We start from the raw sequence: 18,828 nt of genomic DNA on the forward strand, positions 1-18,828 counted from the left end.
TTTATAACAATGTACATGCAAAGTGTCTTTAAATTTACATATATAATTGATATCAATAGCTAGGCTCATTCTTAAAATTTCGAATTTACCTTAAAGAAGTCTATTTCTTATGATATTTGGCACAATTCCTCAAAGCACAAATATTGTTTTTTTCCTCTTTAGGTATTGAAATGAATATGATGGAGAAGACATGTTTTGTAGTGAGTATAAGAAACACGGGTTAAATTATAATTTACGTAGTTAATTATTTATTGTTTTAAAAAAGTTTTTTTAATGTTTTTGTTATGAATCCGGTCCTAGCTCACATAAGATTCATAAAGCCTGGCCCAATCAAGCAGCCCAACAAGCTGAAGGGCATATAAAAGAATGATCAGAAGATATAACAGAGTGAGAGCGAACAAACATAACCGAAAATGACTATTTTTCAGAATGGTTGTTTTCTTCTTCCCATCTCCTACTCTATGAACTCCAATCTAAGCTTATCATCCCCTTCTTTATCGGTTATCTTGTATTATATGCGGTTCTCAATTGTGGTAATTCGAAAATTCAATAGAAACGTATCGGATTTAGTACATATTTGTATTACTTGTGAATTGTGAAATAACCATTCACGACAGTTTTTGCTCTCAATTATGGGGTTCGTATTCTTCTTAATATAATGATTTTTTAAATGAAAAACTATTTTTAAAATGCTTGATTTGATTAGTTTGATTGAGAAAAAGAGAGAAGCAGGTATAAAACTAAATTAAGAAATACGATTAAATTATGGTAAAATAAGTAAATATGGGTTTAAAGATTGCTTTACAATTTACAACATCTTATTAATATTAATTAAAATTTATGGATATCCTACCTCTATCCTTCACTTAGTAGAGGCATATATAATAACGTATGTTAAAGGGAAGGTCCTAGCTAGGTTCATACCTATGCAACATTAATTTATTGTGTAAAGGATAATTTATTTAAAAAGTAAGCAAATGCAAGACGCATAATACATGAAATACTACAAGAAAAAATAAAATAATGAAAAATTAAATTTTAAGTATCTCATATTTTTGTTTTTGACCAATAACAATCTCACACCGGAAAGTTGTTGATTTCGGTCTCACCTTCCACGCGATTTGTTTTCATTGACTCCATTAAAAAAAAAACTTAACTCTGATAAGTTTGTTCCTAATTTTAAACTAAGATTGAAAAGAGGTTACGAGTCAACTAATGTAAGACTTATATTAAAACGTTGCTTCAAACGGCTTGATTTTGTTAATTGAAAGATTAAACACCCGAATTGAAGTACTGTTTCGTCGTCTGGAGCAGCGTTTCGAGGTAAGTTTTACATCAATTGACTCGTATTCTCATTCAGATAAAAGCCCTAAATATCAGTTTGAAATTTACAAAAACTTAATGGGGTTAATTTTATTAACAGTACTCCATTGAAAACAAATAGTGTGAAAAGTGAGATTGATGACAATAATTTTCTAAGGTGAGATTATTATCGGTCAATCTTAAAAACGTTGGATTAATAACAATCATTTTTTTTCTAAAACAAAAGACAATATTGTTGTTTTAGAATAAATTGTGTGTGAAAGAACATAGACTTCTTGTCGTATATAAGCTTCAACTTGAAAATTCTTAATTAATTGACTTCATATATATTTGTTAAATTATACTTTGTCAAAAGTTAGTTTAATATGAGAAAGACTTGAAACGGTATATATTGTCCAACATCTATAAAAAGCTTCCCAACTCTTTCAAAATTTGTATTTTATGCACCTAATACCTATATATCCATACATTGGTTACCACTTAAAAGAATAAATAATATTATCACATTCACATTTATGGGCAGTCTATCGTGCATATTTTTGAGGTGCTTACAACACTAACCCATTATTAACCAAACCGCACGTGCCACGTCCGTTTTTTTACCAAACCACTGCTGGTGCAACGTTCAGTGGAGTGTGATGTAATGTGGTATGGGCAGTGGACCACAATACAATTTATGTTTTTCTTTTAGTTGGATAATACTAATGAACATAATATATATAGTGCACACATGCATGATGTTTGATACATCCAACCTTGATCAAGAATTCATTTCAATACTTATACATGATGTTCATAAAAGTAAGATCAAACCTATGGCTACTACACACATTAGTATATTGTGTATTGATCATATATCTAAAAGTAGAAGGTGCAAGTGATCAAGTGGCTATAACCACCATTGAAGGAGCTGTTGCCAAAGGAGCAGGTTGATTAATATTATTGATTCTTTTAAGAGTTTTATTATATTAATATTAATATTAATAGAAAGTATTGTTCTTGATTGCTTTGTTATGGTGTTGTGAAGTTTGTTTGGATGGAAGTCCACCTGCATACCAGTTTGATGCAGGTTTTGGTGAAGGTGTTAACAATTGGTTGGTTCACATACAGGTTGTCATCAGTACATGTATTCTATATACATATATATGACTAATGTATCATCATCATCATCGTACTCAGTATATCTCATCAATAGCAAAGCTATAGTAGGGTCTGAGGAGGGTAAGATGTAGACAGCCTTACCTCTACCCCATAAGGATAGAGAGGCTGCTTCCAGTGAGACCCCCGGTTCGATAGTAGTTTTGCATCAAGCCTTGGACATAAGGCACATAGCACTCAATCATCGGGACACCGGCTGATCGGTGCATGTACCCTTGTCTTTCGGCTATCAACGCCACTACATGATGCCTGATTAACCGTCCGTCACTTTTAACGTTATTTTCACGAGATTAGTTAAATAACGTCAAAATTAGTGCAATTTCACTTTTGCCCACCCGAGGGTTCACACATATATACATCATATGTGCGCACCGCAAGCAGGGCTAATATGACTAATGTATATGATATAATAATATTATGCGTAAATTATAATATTAGGGTGGAGGATGGTGCAATTCGGTAAGTGACTGTCGTACGCGGACATATAGTCTATATGGTTCGTCGAAGAGGATGAAGAGTTCCGACTATAACTTCACAGGGATTTTGAGCAATAAGCAAGAACTAAATCCAAGTAGGAACTATTTTTACGATTAATTATTAATTTTCGTCCATGTATGTAAGATGGATGATATATCCTGATAACAAAAGGTTATTGTTTGTTTTGAATAGGCTTTTACAACTGGAATAGGGTGGCTATGAGGTATTGTGATGGGTCGTCTTTTACCGGAGATATAGAAGCAGTTGATCCTGTAAGTCAAGCATGTATTAGTCAAATTATGTAATGAAGGAACGACTTTTATCTTTGTTTTGAAGGCTACAAATCTTCACTTTAGGGGTGCAAGGGTGTTCAATGTCATTATAGAAGAGTTACTTGGCAAAGGAATGAAATCTGCATCAAATGTAAGTAAAATCCTTTAACTTATTAGCTCTTTGTTTCTAGTTTACCAGACTTAAAGAGTCGTTGCGAAAAGGCTCTTTTGTCAGGGTCTTTTGCAGGTGGATTGGCTTCCATACTCCATTGTGATAAGTTCAAAGCATTATTTCCGTCTAGCACCCGAGTCAAATGTTTTTCTGATGCCGGCTATTTTGCTCATGTGTAAGTCGACCCTCTAATGTCCATATTGATCGAGACACATAAGTCTCATATCAAACGTTAATTGTTCTCATGCTAAATAGTAATTATCGATAACAGAAAAGACCTCTACGGAGAATATAAGTTCGAGGGATACTATGATCAAGTGGTTACGTTACATGTACAACCCTCAACTCTTTCTTAGTACCCCCCCCCCCCCCATTTTGCATAATTAAGATGTTTGTTGTAATAAAACTGGCAATCATGCAAATTAAGAGAAAGTTATGTTTAATTATAGGGATCATCAAAGAACTTGTATCGCGAATGTACTTCAATAATGAAGCCCAGTTTGGTAAGCATTGGTACTATAATAACTCTTAAAGAGGAACACTAATCATAGTTTACTAATATATATGTTGAAATCCGAATGTCATTGTGCACACAGTGCTTCTACCCACAGTTTACCATGCCATATGTCCAAACACCTGTATTTATATCGCACTCAACCTATGATACATTCCAGGTAATTAGCTTCAATGTTATATCACGATTTGAGATCACCGGATTACATCTTATATGCGCTTGTGACTCTTTGATTTGAAGGTACAAAACATCTCTGCCACGCCACAAGCCGATCCTAGTGGACAATTCGCTAAGTGCAAGCAAGATATAAACGAGTGTTCAGCTGACCAAATTCAAAAGCTACAAGGTCAATATCATTCTCATTTGTTTCACTTTTTTTTTCTTATTTGGTTACTTCATAGAACATGCTAGCTAGCTTGTTTTGTTTGTCGTATAGATTTTAGATCTGAGTTCTTAGAAGCGTTTTTGGTGGCTCAAAATGGTACATCAAGAAGAGGATGGTTTGTTAACAACTGTTTTACTCATGGTCAATGTGAATATCAAACAAAGTGGTTAGGAAATCCTTCTTCAAAACTGAATCATAAGGTAAAGATGGCTATCTTTGATGCATCATTGTTCTAGCTAGCTTCTATCTCAATCGATATATTATCTTGTAGCATGCACTTTTTCACAGGCTATTGCGGAGGCGGTTGGTGATTGGTTTTATGATAGAAATTCGGCAGTCCAACTGCTTGATAACCAAAATGTGTTGCCACACTATTGCATCAATTAGTGATCAATGATTTATGTATAGTTTTATTGTGATGAGCGGAGTTGAAAATCACATATGTGATGATGTACTTATTATTGATCATGACTAATGCACGTGTTATGCTTTAAGTTGTTAATTTTAGTTGAAGTTACCATCCAAGTAACTATTTTAAAGAATACAAATTAGCCTTGGCTCAAAATAAGCTGCTTTTAAACATGTCAAAAGGGCCGGTTGGTCATAACAAAATCACCAAGACACCGTCTATATATAGGGGTGCAAATGAGCCGAGCTGCTCGTGAGCTACTCGAGATCGGCTCGTTTGAGCCGAGCTTTATCGAGCCCGAGCTCAAGCCTAAAAATAAGCTCGTTTAATAAACGAGCCCGAGCTTTACTTATCGAGCTCGAGCCGGCTCGCGAGCCTAAACGAGCCTGCCATTTATATAATTTTTTTTAAAATATATATTTAATAATTATTAATTAATAAATATAATGTTATGAAAAAATAAATAAAAATAACTAAATAATATATATTCTTTTATACATAAAATTATAATAGAAAAAATATATAAAATAATTATAATTATATAAAAAAATAATTGATAAATAGTAAAGCCCGAGCCGAGCTCGAGCTTCAAAATCCATTCACGAGCCGAGCTCGAGCTCGAGCTCTGTGTAAGTTAAACGAGCCGAGCTCGAGCCCGGGCTCGGCTCGGCTCGTTTGCACCCCTATCTATATATATTTATTTTATGTTGGTGTCGGGTGGAAGTGGTTGTAGCGATTGGGAGGTGGTGGTGAGCGACACTGACGCGACTGATAGGTGAGCCTAACGAAGGTGATAACGACTACATATGTGATCATGTTGACGGACGATGATGATGATAAAGCAAGTGTATACATTTGTTCATTCTAATACATTATTTAGTTATTATTTGTTTTTCTTGGACATGATATAACTATTACCAAAATGATTCAACAACTCAAAAAAATTAACTATATTAAACATAAACTCATGATTGAAAATTGTTTTAGTTAATTATTAAACATAGAAATTTTTTTAACAAACATAAAGTATTAATCTGGTTTCTTTCATAACAAAAAAAAAACTATAATATCATAAAACAATAAATTCCTTTTAAAATACTTCAATAAGTAAATGACTCATCTATAAAAAAACACATTTTAAACAAGAGAAAATAAAACAAACATCAATGACAAGCTGTACAAACATCACTGATGTATCACATGGACTGGATGCCATAGATTTTTGACAAAAAAATAACTGACATTAATTGCTAAAAGTCCTACCATATGTATGACTAACTTGGGGTGCGTTAATGTGCAATAATTGCTTAACATACATTAGGTACGCGAAATATGATCAAGGTTAAAAAAAGTCAAGCCAGATTCCCAACCTTAAAACGTTCAGGCTTAAATCCTGATAAATCCAAGGTTAATACCCATCACTCAAAATTGATCGATTGAAGTTTCAAATTGATGATTAATTGAATCGATTTCAAAGATTAACCGATCAGTTGACTTCAATTTTAATTTCAATTCTTATAAATAATGTATTAGAACTTAACCGCCCAACCCAACTCCTTTATCCGCCCGCCCGCAGATCATCGATCCTTTGTAGTTTCTACCCAATTCCCACTCATGAGAAACAATAATCGCTTTAACCGTCAAATTGCTGCAGCAATTACAAAAAGAACAACAGGTATGCTTAGGCTTCCATTTCTTTTTTAATCCATCAATGTATAATTGGCAATTCCTTTTGACAGTGCTGGATTATATAGTCGGTGCATAGATAGATAGATACGTCTAATTAGTTAATTCATTTGGGGAAAACTTTTTTTATGTCGAATGCTTAATTGAATTTGCAGCAGCTTTACATAATGCACATTCATTTGGGACTCATCCTCACCACACAAGGTCAGATGTTGATTCATTCTTTTTGTCTTTGTAATTTTATTTAGGGAACCGTTAAGTGATAAAAAAAAGAACTTAACCGAAATTAACCATCACCGGACAAACTGATCAGTTATGCATTAAGTGAATCTGATTAACCGAAACCGAACCTTGTATGTTTGTTTTTTTTTTCCAATTTAAATACCTCTGTTTCCATCTTTCATACCTCCATTGCCAACTTTGAATAGTTAAATTATGCTGCAATTGTCTATAACCAAGCTTGGAACCGGCATATATCTGCTTCCAAACTTCATAATTGACCTTGGAACACCATAACTAAACCATTTTTGACCGGAATAAAATAATTTTTTTTTTAAAATGCATTGGAAATTTCACCAAACTTAACCGAAACCGACGGTTAAATGACCATTTGGTTATGGTTAAGGTCACATAACTGAACTGAACCGACTTTGGACACCCCTAGTATGGATTGTGTTAACTGCTAAGTTCATATTGATTTATATTTTAGCTTCTGTTACAGTTATTCAACAAGATTCTCTAGTGTACATGGGGAAAAACCCTCAGCAGAGTATGCCAAGTTAAGAAAGGAATCACTTGAAAGTGAATTTGGAAATGCACTTACGTCTCGGTCCAAACGTCTCTCGATGTACTACAGTTTTGGCCCATTTTTGGCATTGTATAGGGCTGCGTATATTTCATATGAGGTCTTCAAGCTTACTTTGGGCCATTTTTTCATTCATGATATTAAAAAACGTTCAGCAAAGGTATGAATAGTTGATCTAGATGTTGTATTTAGCAGTTAGATAACATAACATTTCATGTATCCTTACGCGTGTGAGCGGTGTTTGATGCAGTTTTGTGATACCCTTATTCGGTTGGGTCCTTTTTATATCAAAGTAAGTACTCTGTAATGTTAGTTATTATGCAGTTTGGCAGTTACGTGTACTTATATCAATTGTTTACTTGCGTTTTGACTGCCAGCTAGGACAGGCTCTTAGCACAAGACCAGATATATTACCATCCGTATACCGTAACGAGCTCGCTAAACTACAGGTATGTACCTTAAAACTGTAACATTTTTAAGAATTTTAATTTTCTTGCTTTTAGGTTTACAAATTACAGTTGCCAAATAAATTGATTGTCTATCAGGATCAAATACCTCCATTTTCAACAAAGGTTGCAATTCGATCTATTGAAACTCAGTTAGGTGCTCCAATATCAGAAATCTTTGCTGACATCAGCCCAGAGCCGGTTGCTGCGGCATCTTTAGGGCAAGTGTATAAAGGTTAGATAATTTGAGGTTGTGAAATGAAGTAGTTAGATACTCTGCGGTTGTATTTGTTGATCTAATAGGCTTTTGTGATTACTTCAAGTTTGCAGCTCATTTGCATACAGGGGAGTTAGTAGCTGTGAAAGTGCAAAGGCCCGGTATGTCGCTTTCTTTGACCCTTGACGCCTTGTTATTTAACATGATCGGGGGTCAGTTAAAGCGGTTTGCGAAAGCAAGAAAGGACATAATTGTCGCAGTTAATGAGACGGTGAGTGAGTGAGTCGTATGCAAATGCAACAAGTTTACTTCAATAAATTCATGTTAATTTTCGTGACTTAAGATTTTGATTAAATAGGTCAGACATATGTTTGAAGAAATTGATTACATACTCGAGGGACAAAATGCTGAGCGGTTTGCTTCTCTCTACGGTTTTCGTGACTGTAAGTGATTTCTAATTATAATATTGCAGCATCTTATGTGCCATTATAATAAAAGCTAGTTTTGTGATGATTATTGCAGCTCAACAGGAAGACACCTACCCTCAAGAAAAATGGGTTAAAGTTCCAAAGATATATTGGAACTATACACGAAAAGCTGTGCTTACAATGGAATGGTTGGATGGTATCAAGCTTAATAATGATGCTGCGTTGAAGGCGGCCTCTTTAAACCGAAAAGAATTAATAGATAAGGTAAACTTAATACATTTTCCTGTTTTTAGCAACCAGCTGTAAATAAGGCATAAAATACTAACTTAAAAGTCTATTACCGAATTTAGAAACCAGGTTCTAGTTCGTTAAGATTGAAGCAATGGATGACCTGTTTAACATGCTGACATGGCATCTTATTTGTTATTTTAGTGTATATATGGACATGGCAATTGATATGGCATCTAATATATATTTTTTGAATATAAGTTAGAAAAGGATCATATTTTAGAATTTGTAAACAAATTTATTTTTTCACTAAGCATTTTTGCGAACTAGTGCCATGTCAGCAATCCACAAGTATAAGATGGTAAAAACAACTAGGGATCGGTTGTAGCTTAGTTTTTGTTTTATTCTCAATTCAAATTTTGTTGCTAACATCAGGGAAAAGGTACAAAGTTTTGTTTCTATTGTGTGCAAATTGATGTTGTGTTTGGTTAAGTGCATTATTTCATGAAGGTTCAGTTGAACCCGAATGTTTATTTTGTTCACTGAATTTAGCCTTATAGGGTTTGTACTGCTCGCTGATGCAATTACTCGAGGTGGGATTTTTTCATGCGGACCCGCATCCGGGAAACCTTGTTGCTACAAAAGAGGGTGCTCTTGCTTACTTTGACTTTGGGATGATGGGGGATATTCCACGTCATTACCGTGTTGGTCTTATTCAAGTGGTAATTATTATTGTCATTATTATTATTATTATTATTATTATTATTATTATTATTGTCTTCTTGGCAAGTTTCGCTGTTTCAGTTCCTGTTACTTTTTTTTATTTAATTATCTATGATCAGCTTGTACACTTCGTGAATCGTGACTCTCTTGGTTTGGCCAATGATTTTCTATCTTTGGGGTTTCTTCCGGAAGGTGTCGATATGCAGTTGGTTTCTGATGCACTTAAAGTATCGTTTGGTGATGGCACCCGACAGTCCCAAGATTTCCAGGTTCCAATTATATATTATATTATATTCTGATAGTATTTGTTTGTGTTTGTGAAATTTAGCTAATGATCTAAAGGTTTACTTTTTTGTTTTGGCAGGCGATAATGAACCAACTTTATGACGTTATGTACGAGTTCAACTTCGCGCTTCCTCCTGATTACGCACTGGTAATTAGGGCACTCGGCTCACTCGAAGGGACCGCAAAAACACTGGACCCTAAATTTAAGGTTGTTGAAAGTGCATACCCTTTTGTCATTGGACGCCTTCTGGTGGACCCCAGTCCCGACATGCGGAAAATATTAAGAGAACTTCTCATCCGTAATGATGGTTCCGTAAGATGGAACCGCCTAGAACGCCTGGTAACTTCTTTAATCCCAAGAGTCGAAACACCTAAATTTTTATCTAAACATGTGTAATGTTTTCATTTTGGTCGGTTCAGGTGGCGGCAATATCTAAACAGTCGAATAATGAATCTGATAAAGATGCCAAGAAACCGTCTACGAGTCCACTTGAGGGGAATTCATTCGATATGCATTCGGTTGTTGCTGCTACTGAAGATCTTATAAAGTTTATCTTATCTGATAAGGCGTTTCGTGTGCGTCTTTTTATCATACGCGATATAGTCAAAGTGGCGGATATATTTCTTCAAGATCAAGTTACATCTTGCATGTTTGATGAGAATCTTGAGCCAAGGTTTACAGTGGAATCTGAGGTTAGTTTTGACTTTTGAATAATATATGTATAATGTATTTGTTCATATATTTTGCTGCATTTTGATTATTATTATTATAAATGTTTTACAGGGGCATGCTACTCTGAAAAGGGCGGTTAATGGATTTTTCTACTTTTGGCAAGCGGTGAAAATGGCACCGGATGCATGGATGGCTATGATCATTCGGATGTCATTAAACCCCGAGATTCATAGATTTTATTTTGATGTAGTTTCGGCCTTGTTCTTGCATTCTAACCGTAGGATTCCCGACACAATGTGGATTTGTTTATCCAGATTTCTTCACAAATTAGCGAGATCTTAGCGATTATGAAAGTGTGTACATGTTGATGATTATGGTACATTTTTATAGGAGTCAACTGACCATTATGATGAAATGAGGTTTTATAGAGATTGATGGTAAGTTAGTCATTTCAATATGTAAAGACTAGTTAGAGACAGCTTTTTGTGTTGAGAAACAAATAACTGAGATAATAAGATAATTAAAATTTTGTTTTGTAGAAGTGTTGATGTTTAAAATTGACTTGTTTGGTAACGTTACATCATGTGAGCTATATGCTTGGCCATTATATATGATAAAAACAAAACCACTATTTCAAGATTTGTTTTTCTTTAATATCCAGGTCATAACATTTAAATTGTAGGGAGGGTTCCCTTTGGGCCCAGTGTGACTTTTTAGTAAGTTATTATGAGAATTGAGAGGTATGAGTAATTTCCTTTGATTTTCGCATCTATCTCATATTGTTTTCGTAGTAGGCTACACGAAATTATTGTTATTCTTTTTTTGAATTCTATGGTGGAGTTTATTCAACTTTGTATATGCTTTATTTTTAAATAAATGCAAAATTGATCATATTTAAAATATAAAATAACTAGTTTATTAATTTTTCATAAAATTTATTATAAGAACTTTCAAGATATATAGCATTTATTTTTAAATAAATGCAAAATTGATCATACTTAAAATATAAAATAACTGGTTTATTAATTTTTCATAAAATTATTTATGAGAGATTAATAGATTATACACACATCCTCACTCTGCTTATTAGTTACTATTGATTTGAAAACTATTATACGCCCATATACCGTAGGGTATTCAAGATCTATGGGCATGTTTAGGATTGTTTCTTTAAAATGCTTATTGCTTTTTGGAGAGACAAAATGTCCAAAATACCCCTCCAAAAGCACCTAAAAGCATCAAATTGGTGCTTTAGGTGCTTTTGTAGGGGCATTTTGAACATTTTGCCTATCCAAAAAGCAATAAATATTTTAAAGAAGCAATCCCAAACACCCCCTATGTCTCTATATAACAAAGCTATAAATGTTGTATCAGATTTATACGTTCATATACAAAGTGAAATGACTCACTTTAAAAGAAAAAAATACTTTTAGTAAAATCCAGAGAATGGAGAGACTTAAGGTCTTGTTTGTTTTTGCTTATAAGGTCTGTAAGGAGCCTATGTCTGCGGGCGCGCAGACATAAGCTCTTAAAGACTGTTTGTTTTAAAAAAAAATCTGAAAACTGCTTTTATTGTTTTAAAAAATAAGTTTTTTTCACCATCTTCACACTTCTTAACATCATGCCAAGTACTAACACCCAATGTCCAACACCACCACCACCCACCGTCCGCCACCACCACCACCATCCACCGTCTGTCGCGACCACCACCGGCCACCACCACCACCACCCACCGTCCGCCACCACCACCGTCAACCACTCACCACCACCACCGTTAACCACCCACCACCCCCGTCGGCCACAACTACCGTCCACTACCACCACCATCCACCACCCACCGTTCATCGCCAATGGGTCGGGTTTGGGACGGGTTTAGGTATTCCCAAACCCATACCCGATTATTAAACCCATACCAAACTCGTCCCAAACCCGTCGGGTTTTTATCGGGTAATTACCCGTCGGGTTTCGGGTTTTTCCATCGGGTTTCGGGTTTCCTATCAGGTTTTGATAAAATACCCGTCGGGTATACCCGGCTCAAAACCCGCTGGGTTTTGACAAAATATAACTAATTCATTATAAAGATAGCTACCATAAAGATAAGATATCTCAAATAATTGACAAAAACAAGTTTTGACAAATAATATATTTGGAATATAGTATATATACAATATAATAAGCTATATTGGGTACATCGGGTATATAATCGGGTAAATGGGTTTATGTTATCGGGTAATTGGGTCGGGTAATCGGGTATATTATAAATCCCAAACCCGCGAAAAATTTTAAAACTAATACCAAACCCGTCCCAAACCCTAATGGGTCGGGTATTACCCATCCCATTTATGTCGGGTTTCGGGTTTTCCCATCGGGTTCGGGTTTCATTGCCATCCCTACACCCAATGTCCAACACCACCACCACCCACCGTCCGCCACCACCACCACCATCCACAGTCTGCCGCGACCACCACCCACCACCACCACCATCCACCGTTTGCCGCCACCACCACCCACCGTCCACCACCACCCACCCTCCGCCACCACCACCGTCAACCACTCACCGTTAACCACTCACCGTTAACCACTCACCCCCCCACCCCGTCGGCCACAACTACCACCACCATCCACCACCCACCGTTCATCACCACCACCACCCGCCACCACCATCCACCGCCACCACCCACCATCCGCCACCACCACCACCACCCGCCACAACCAACCACCACCACCGTTCATCACCACCGCCACCCATTGTCGGCCACCATCACCGTCCACCACCCACCACCACAACCGTCCATCACCACCACCCACCGTTCATCGCGTACCACAATTGTCACACCCCGACCAAAGGCGGCGGAACATGCCGGGATGCAACGATTGCTCATAAGCGCATGACACTATTTAAAGCGACAATATTTAACAAACTCATTTCATTTCACAACATCGAAAATGTCACATAACCAAATATTCATAAATCAAATACAACAAAATATAACAAAATATAGAAAATCAAATATTGTTCATTTTTGCTAATATCCTAACGGTATTTGTGACGTTTTCTTCACCGAACTCTAAAATCAAATATTGTTCATTTTTGCCAGTATCTACTACTTTAGGAAATTTCGTCCCGAAATTAAGATGAAGATGATGATGCAAACAAATGTGGATACTTCTCTTTCATTGCGTCTTCTCGTTCCCAAGTAAACTCCGCGCCACGCCGTGATTCCCATCGAACTTTTACTAACCGAATACGACTACGCTTGGTTTTCTTCTCGTTGTGATCCAAAATCTCAACGGGTCGTTCAACCATAATCATAGACTTATTAACATGAACTTCGTCGAGAGGTATATGGAGATTACCCTCGGCTAGGCACTTTTTAAGATTCGAAACATGAAATGTCGGATGAACACCGGAAAGTTCTTGAGGTAGTTCAAGTCGATACGCTACTTTCCCAACACGCTCAAGAATTTTGAAAGGACCAACGAAACGAGGAGCTAGTTTACCCTTCTTTCCAAAACGAACTACCATCTTCCAAGGGGATACTTTTAGAAGGACAAGATAGTCAACATTAAATTCGATCGGTTTTCGCCGTTTGTCGGCGTAACTCTTCTGATGATCTCTAGCGGCTAGGAGATTCTTACGGATTTGATTAATAACATCGGTGGCTTCTTGGACCATTTCGGGTCCCGTGATTTGAGCTTCACCGATTTCGTTCCAACAAATCGGGGAACGACATTTACGACCGTAAAGAGCTTGAAAAGGAGCCACATCAATGCTAGAGTGGTAGCTATTGTTGTAGGAGAACTCGATGAACGGAAGATGAGAATCCCAATTCCCACCGAAATCAAGAACACATGCTCATAGCATATCCTCGAGTGTTTGGATTGTACGTTCGGATTGACCGTCCGTTTGAGGATGATAAGCGGTGCTAAGATCGAGACGTGTTCTCAAAGCTTCTTGAAGTGAACGCAAAAAATGAGAGGTAAAACTGGCATCGCGGTCGGAGATGATAGACAATGGCAAACCGTGTCGACATACGATTTCCCGAACACAGATTTGAGCAAGCTACTCGACAGAATACTTATCGCGGATCGGAATGAAATGAGCAGATTTGGTTAATCGATCGATGATCACCCAAATGCTATCTTTGCCTTTTTGGGTTATGGGTAATTTGGTAATAAAGTACATAGCAATGTCTTCCTATTTCCAAACGGGAATCAGTGGTTGCTCGAGTAGACCAAAAGGTCATTGTTGTTCGGCTTTGACTTTCGAGCAAGTAAGACATTTAGATACAAACAACGCTACGTCCTTTTTCATACCCGGCCACCAAAAGGTAGCACGAAGATCGAAATACATCTTATCCGCACCGGGATGAACTGAATAATGCGAATTATGAGCTTCGTCGAGAATACAAGTACGAAGGTCATCGCTATCGGGAACCCACAAACGATTGAGAAAATACGAAAGGCCATCGGGTTTGGTTTTGAGTTGAAGTTCGGCTCCACATGACATTTCGTCGTACATATTACCTTCTTCGACGGAGGTGCGTTGAGCTTGAAAGATACGAATTTGAAGATCGGTTTGAACAATGACGCTTAGAAGTAGAACGGATTTAACATTAACCTTTCGACTTAGGGCGTCAGCGACAACATTCGCTTTACCGGGGTGGTAGCGAATCCGCAATCGTAATCACTAAGTAATCCGGCCCATCGTCGTTGTCTCATGTTGAGATCTTTTTGGTCGAAAATGTGTTGAAGGCTTTTATGATCGGTAAAAACCACATATTTTGTACCATAAAGGTAATGTCTCCAAATTTTGAGAGCGAAAACGACGGCACCAAGTTCGAGATCGTGAGTCGTATAGTTCTTCTCGTTGACCTTAAGTTGCCTTGATGCGTATGCGATTACCTGACCTCGTTGCATGAGAACACAACCAAGGCCTTGATGGGAGGCATCGCAAAATACAACAAAATCTTCGTTTCCATCGGGAAGAGTTAAAATAGGAGCATTGCAAAGCATGTCCTTGAGAGTACAAAAGGCTTCCTCTTGCTTCGAACCCCAATCGAAGGGTTGTCCCTTATGAGTGAGAGAGGTAAGAGGGAAAGAGATCTTGGAAAAATTCCGAATGAAACGCCGATATATCTGGCCAAACCGAGGAAGGATCGAATTTCCGTGGGAGTCGTTGGAGTTTTCCAATCCTTAACAGCCTCAATTTTAGCGGGATCAACATGAATACCTTTGTCGTTTAAGATATGTCCCAAAAATTGAACTTCCTCGAGTCAAAATTCACATTTGTGGAATTTGGCATAGAGTTGCTCGTTTCTAAGGAGTTCGAGAATGGAACGCAAATGATGTTCATGTTCGGCTTTGGATTTTGAAAAGATAAGGATGTCATCAATAAAGACAATAACGAATTTATCAAGGAATGGTTTGCAAACGCGGTTCATGAGGTCCATAAATACCGCGGGTGCATTTGTTAACCCGAAGGGCATAACCAAAAATTCAAAATGTCCATATCGAGTACGGAAAGCGGTTTTAGAATGTCTTCTTCGCGAACACGCAATTGATGATAACCCGATCGAAGATCAATTTTGAAGAAACAAGTTGCGCCTTGAAGTTGGTCGAATAAGTCGTCGATACGTGGCAATGGATAACGATTTTTAATAGTAAGCTTGTTGAGTTCACGATAATCAATGCACATACGAAACGAACCATCCTTCTTTTTCACGAAGAGAACGGGAGCGCCCCAAGGAGAAGAGCTTGGACGAATGAAGCCTTTATCGGAAAGTTCTTCGAGTTGGTTTGATAGTTCTTGCATTTCCGACGGGGCTAGACGATAAGGAGCCTTGGCCACGGGCATCGCGCCGGGCACAAGATCGATTTTGAATTCAATCGGACGAACGGGAGGAAGACCGGTAACATCATCGGGAAAGACATCAAGGAAATCACGAACAATAGTAATATCTTGGATCTTCCTTTCCTTTTTGTCTTTTGTCACCAAGACAGCTAGAAACGGAACGTACTTTTGGCGTAAGTACTTTTGCGATTGAGCACACGACATAAGGTTTAGTCTTTGTGACGTTGTGTTACCAAAGACCTTAAGAATTTTACCGTTGACGAGCGGGATGCGAATGAATTTATCTAAACAAACGACTTCGGCACGGTGCAAAGATAACCAATCCATGCCTACTATGACATCGAAGCTACCCATTTGCATCGGGATGAGATCAATGGAGAATTTATGCTTAGAAAGAATAAGAGAACAATCGCGTACGATGGAATTGATGGTAATAGAATTTCCATTGGCAACTTCAACAGAGAACGGTCAGGAAAGTTTAGTTCGAGGCATCGCAAGTTTTGACTCAAATTTCAAAGAAATAACACTTCTATCGGCACCGGTGTCAAATAAAATAGAAGCCAAATGATAGTTCACCAAAAACATACCGTTCACAACATCGTTTGCCACTTGAGCTTGATTTGCATTCATCATAAAAGCTCGCCCTTGATTACCATGGTTGACTTGAGGTGCTTGTTGTGGAGGTGGAGGTGGTGCTTGGATTGCTTGGATGGGTTGGATGAGTGATGCATTGAGTTGGGGAATTTGGGGTTGGTAGGTTTGAACTTGGTAAGCTTGGGTTTGGTAGTAAGGTACGGTCACGGTTTGGTTAGCAAAGGTGAGGCGAGGGCAATTGTTGCAGAAATGGTTTGGATCTCCACAATTGTAACAAGCTCGGGGTGGTTGGGGTTGGTTTGGTGGGTAGGGTGCATATCGGTTTTGGGAATTTTGGGGAAAAGTTCTTGGTTGGTTTGGTTGGTTGGGTTGGGTTCTTAGTGGGAATCGGCATGTGGTGTTGAGATGGCCAAGTCGGTTACAAATGGTACATTGACGACAAGGCGAGTTTGTTGGGTGGTGAAGTTGGCAAGTGTTACATAGCGGGGAGTTCCCAACATAAGGTTTTCGGTTTTGAGGGAGGGTTTGGGTTTGTTGTGGTGGTTGAGGTTGGGTGACGGCATAATTTCGGTAGTTGGTTTTGGGTTTCTTTTTGTTGTTGTTGTTGTTGTGTCGGGAAGAGTTTGAGTAGTTTATGGCTTGTGGTGCGGGTTCAACCTTGGCTTGCGGTGCGGGCTCGGGCTTGTCTTTCTCACTTGCTTTCTTGAGGGTTAGGGTACCCGCCTTCACGTGATTTTCCGATTGCCAACCGGCTAACGTGATGGCTTCCTCAAGGTTCGCGGGTTTGCTACTCATGACCGAGTCCCGGATTTTCATCGGTAAACCCCCAATATATTTGTCAATTTCACATTCGGGTGGGGTAACCAAGTGAGATACAAGAACGCTTAGCTCGTGGAAACTGAGCGAGTAAGCGGCGTTATCACCACTTTCTTGTTTTTGGTTCCAAAATTCTTCCTCAAGCTTTTGGAGCTCGTGTTTGGGACATAATTCTAGCTCGGCCCATGGAAGAGCCATGGCCACATCCGTACCTTGGAGGTGCATAACACTACCCCACCTTGTTAGGGCGGTTCCCCTAAACATGCTTGAAGCGAAGTTTGTCTTTTTTGCTTCGGGGCATTCGCTGTGTAAAAACACATTCTCCACAGATTCGAACCATTGCAACAAGGTAGTCGCACAGTTGGTTCCAAAATGCGGGTTTGGGTTCAATAGGTGCAACAACGGGTGCGGGTTGGTTTGCTTGTATTTGGGTCATAAGTTCGGGAATCACAGCGGCCATTTGCTTGGCGAAAAGAACGGCCATACGTCGGGTGGAGTCCCATCGCGGTTGGCGTCTTAGCGGAGGCATGCTAAAATTTATAAAGAAAATGGGATAAGTTTTGGGTAAAGGAAATGAATACCAAGGTGTATAAAATCAAATAAGATTTCGATTTTTTTGATTTTTGTGAATCCTAGAGTTAGTATGGAGAAGATGTTAGTGTTAGATAAAATATAAAACTTTGTTTATAAATAACAAAACCGTAAACAAAACGTAAATGATTTTGTGATAGTTAAAGCTTGAAAATTTGAGATTTTATAGAGTCGGAAAAATCGCGCGTGAAATCACCACGACTTGATATTCCAACACTAAGTAAAAGGTTTTATAAAACACCACGTTGGAGTCTAAACATGTGCACGAGATCACTGCGACTTTTTCATGTTTTAGACTCAAATAACAATGATAACACAATAAATCGAGATACAACGTCATGTCAAAACACTAGCACACGAACCACCGTAGTACTATTGTTTTAACACCGAAAATTAGGATGGCGACCGGAACGCTCGCATTCGACTACTTAAAGAATTGACATTTATAACACGGTTTATGGCCTAGAAAACGAGCATTATAACTCAACCATCCCAGGTAAGTAAATCACCTTCGATCCTTGGAATCTTTTTGTCAAATGGTCATTTTATAATGTCTCGTTTTTTATGATGGCTACAAACCCGATATAAACGCAACCTTTAAGGGATTTGAAACAACGGGATCCAAGTTAATCTTGTAATCCATAAAACACAATGAAAATCTACTTTTTGCGTTGTAAGGTAAGGATACCTTGGAAATACTATGAAAGTGTGTGTATGTGAACATTTAGGATATTGGTGAATTTTAAACAAGTTTATAAATAAACATGCGATA

The 18,828-nt window shown here is 37.8% G+C and overlaps 2 protein-coding genes across 2 annotated transcripts; both read left to right on the top strand.

The window, feature by feature from the left end:
* The first annotated feature begins 1,654 nt into the window (after positions 1–1,654).
* Positions 1,655–4,927, top strand: LOC143547756 (pectin acetylesterase 8-like). The gene is made up of 12 exons (XM_077039100.1): positions 1,655–2,251; positions 2,351–2,433; positions 2,920–3,052; positions 3,151–3,230; positions 3,295–3,381; positions 3,453–3,577; positions 3,674–3,734; positions 3,852–3,905; positions 3,999–4,076; positions 4,157–4,262; positions 4,353–4,501; positions 4,590–4,927. The coding sequence occupies exons 1-12, from the start codon at positions 2,110–2,112 to the stop codon at positions 4,686–4,688; spliced, it is 1,197 nt and encodes a 398-aa protein (XP_076895215.1). The 5' UTR covers positions 1,655–2,109; the 3' UTR covers positions 4,689–4,927.
* A 1,397-nt stretch (positions 4,928–6,324) lies between these two features.
* Positions 6,325–10,994, top strand: LOC143547771 (uncharacterized). Its single transcript, XM_077039107.1, has 14 exons — positions 6,325–6,385; positions 6,552–6,600; positions 7,118–7,361; positions 7,452–7,493; positions 7,579–7,650; positions 7,747–7,882; positions 7,978–8,135; positions 8,223–8,307; positions 8,387–8,556; positions 9,081–9,242; positions 9,363–9,512; positions 9,608–9,868; positions 9,949–10,221; positions 10,313–10,994. The coding sequence occupies exons 1-14, from the start codon at positions 6,325–6,327 to the stop codon at positions 10,541–10,543; spliced, it is 2,094 nt and encodes a 697-aa protein (XP_076895222.1). The 3' UTR covers positions 10,544–10,994.
* The last annotated feature ends 7,834 nt before the right edge of the window (positions 10,995–18,828 follow it).

The sequence above is a fragment of the Bidens hawaiensis genome, unplaced genomic scaffold (assembly GCF_021521415.1).
Source record: "Bidens hawaiensis isolate Kalapana, Puna unplaced genomic scaffold, B.hawaiensis_p1.1 tig00014826_1, whole genome shotgun sequence".
Lineage (NCBI taxonomy): Eukaryota > Viridiplantae > Streptophyta > Magnoliopsida > Asterales > Asteraceae > Bidens > Bidens hawaiensis.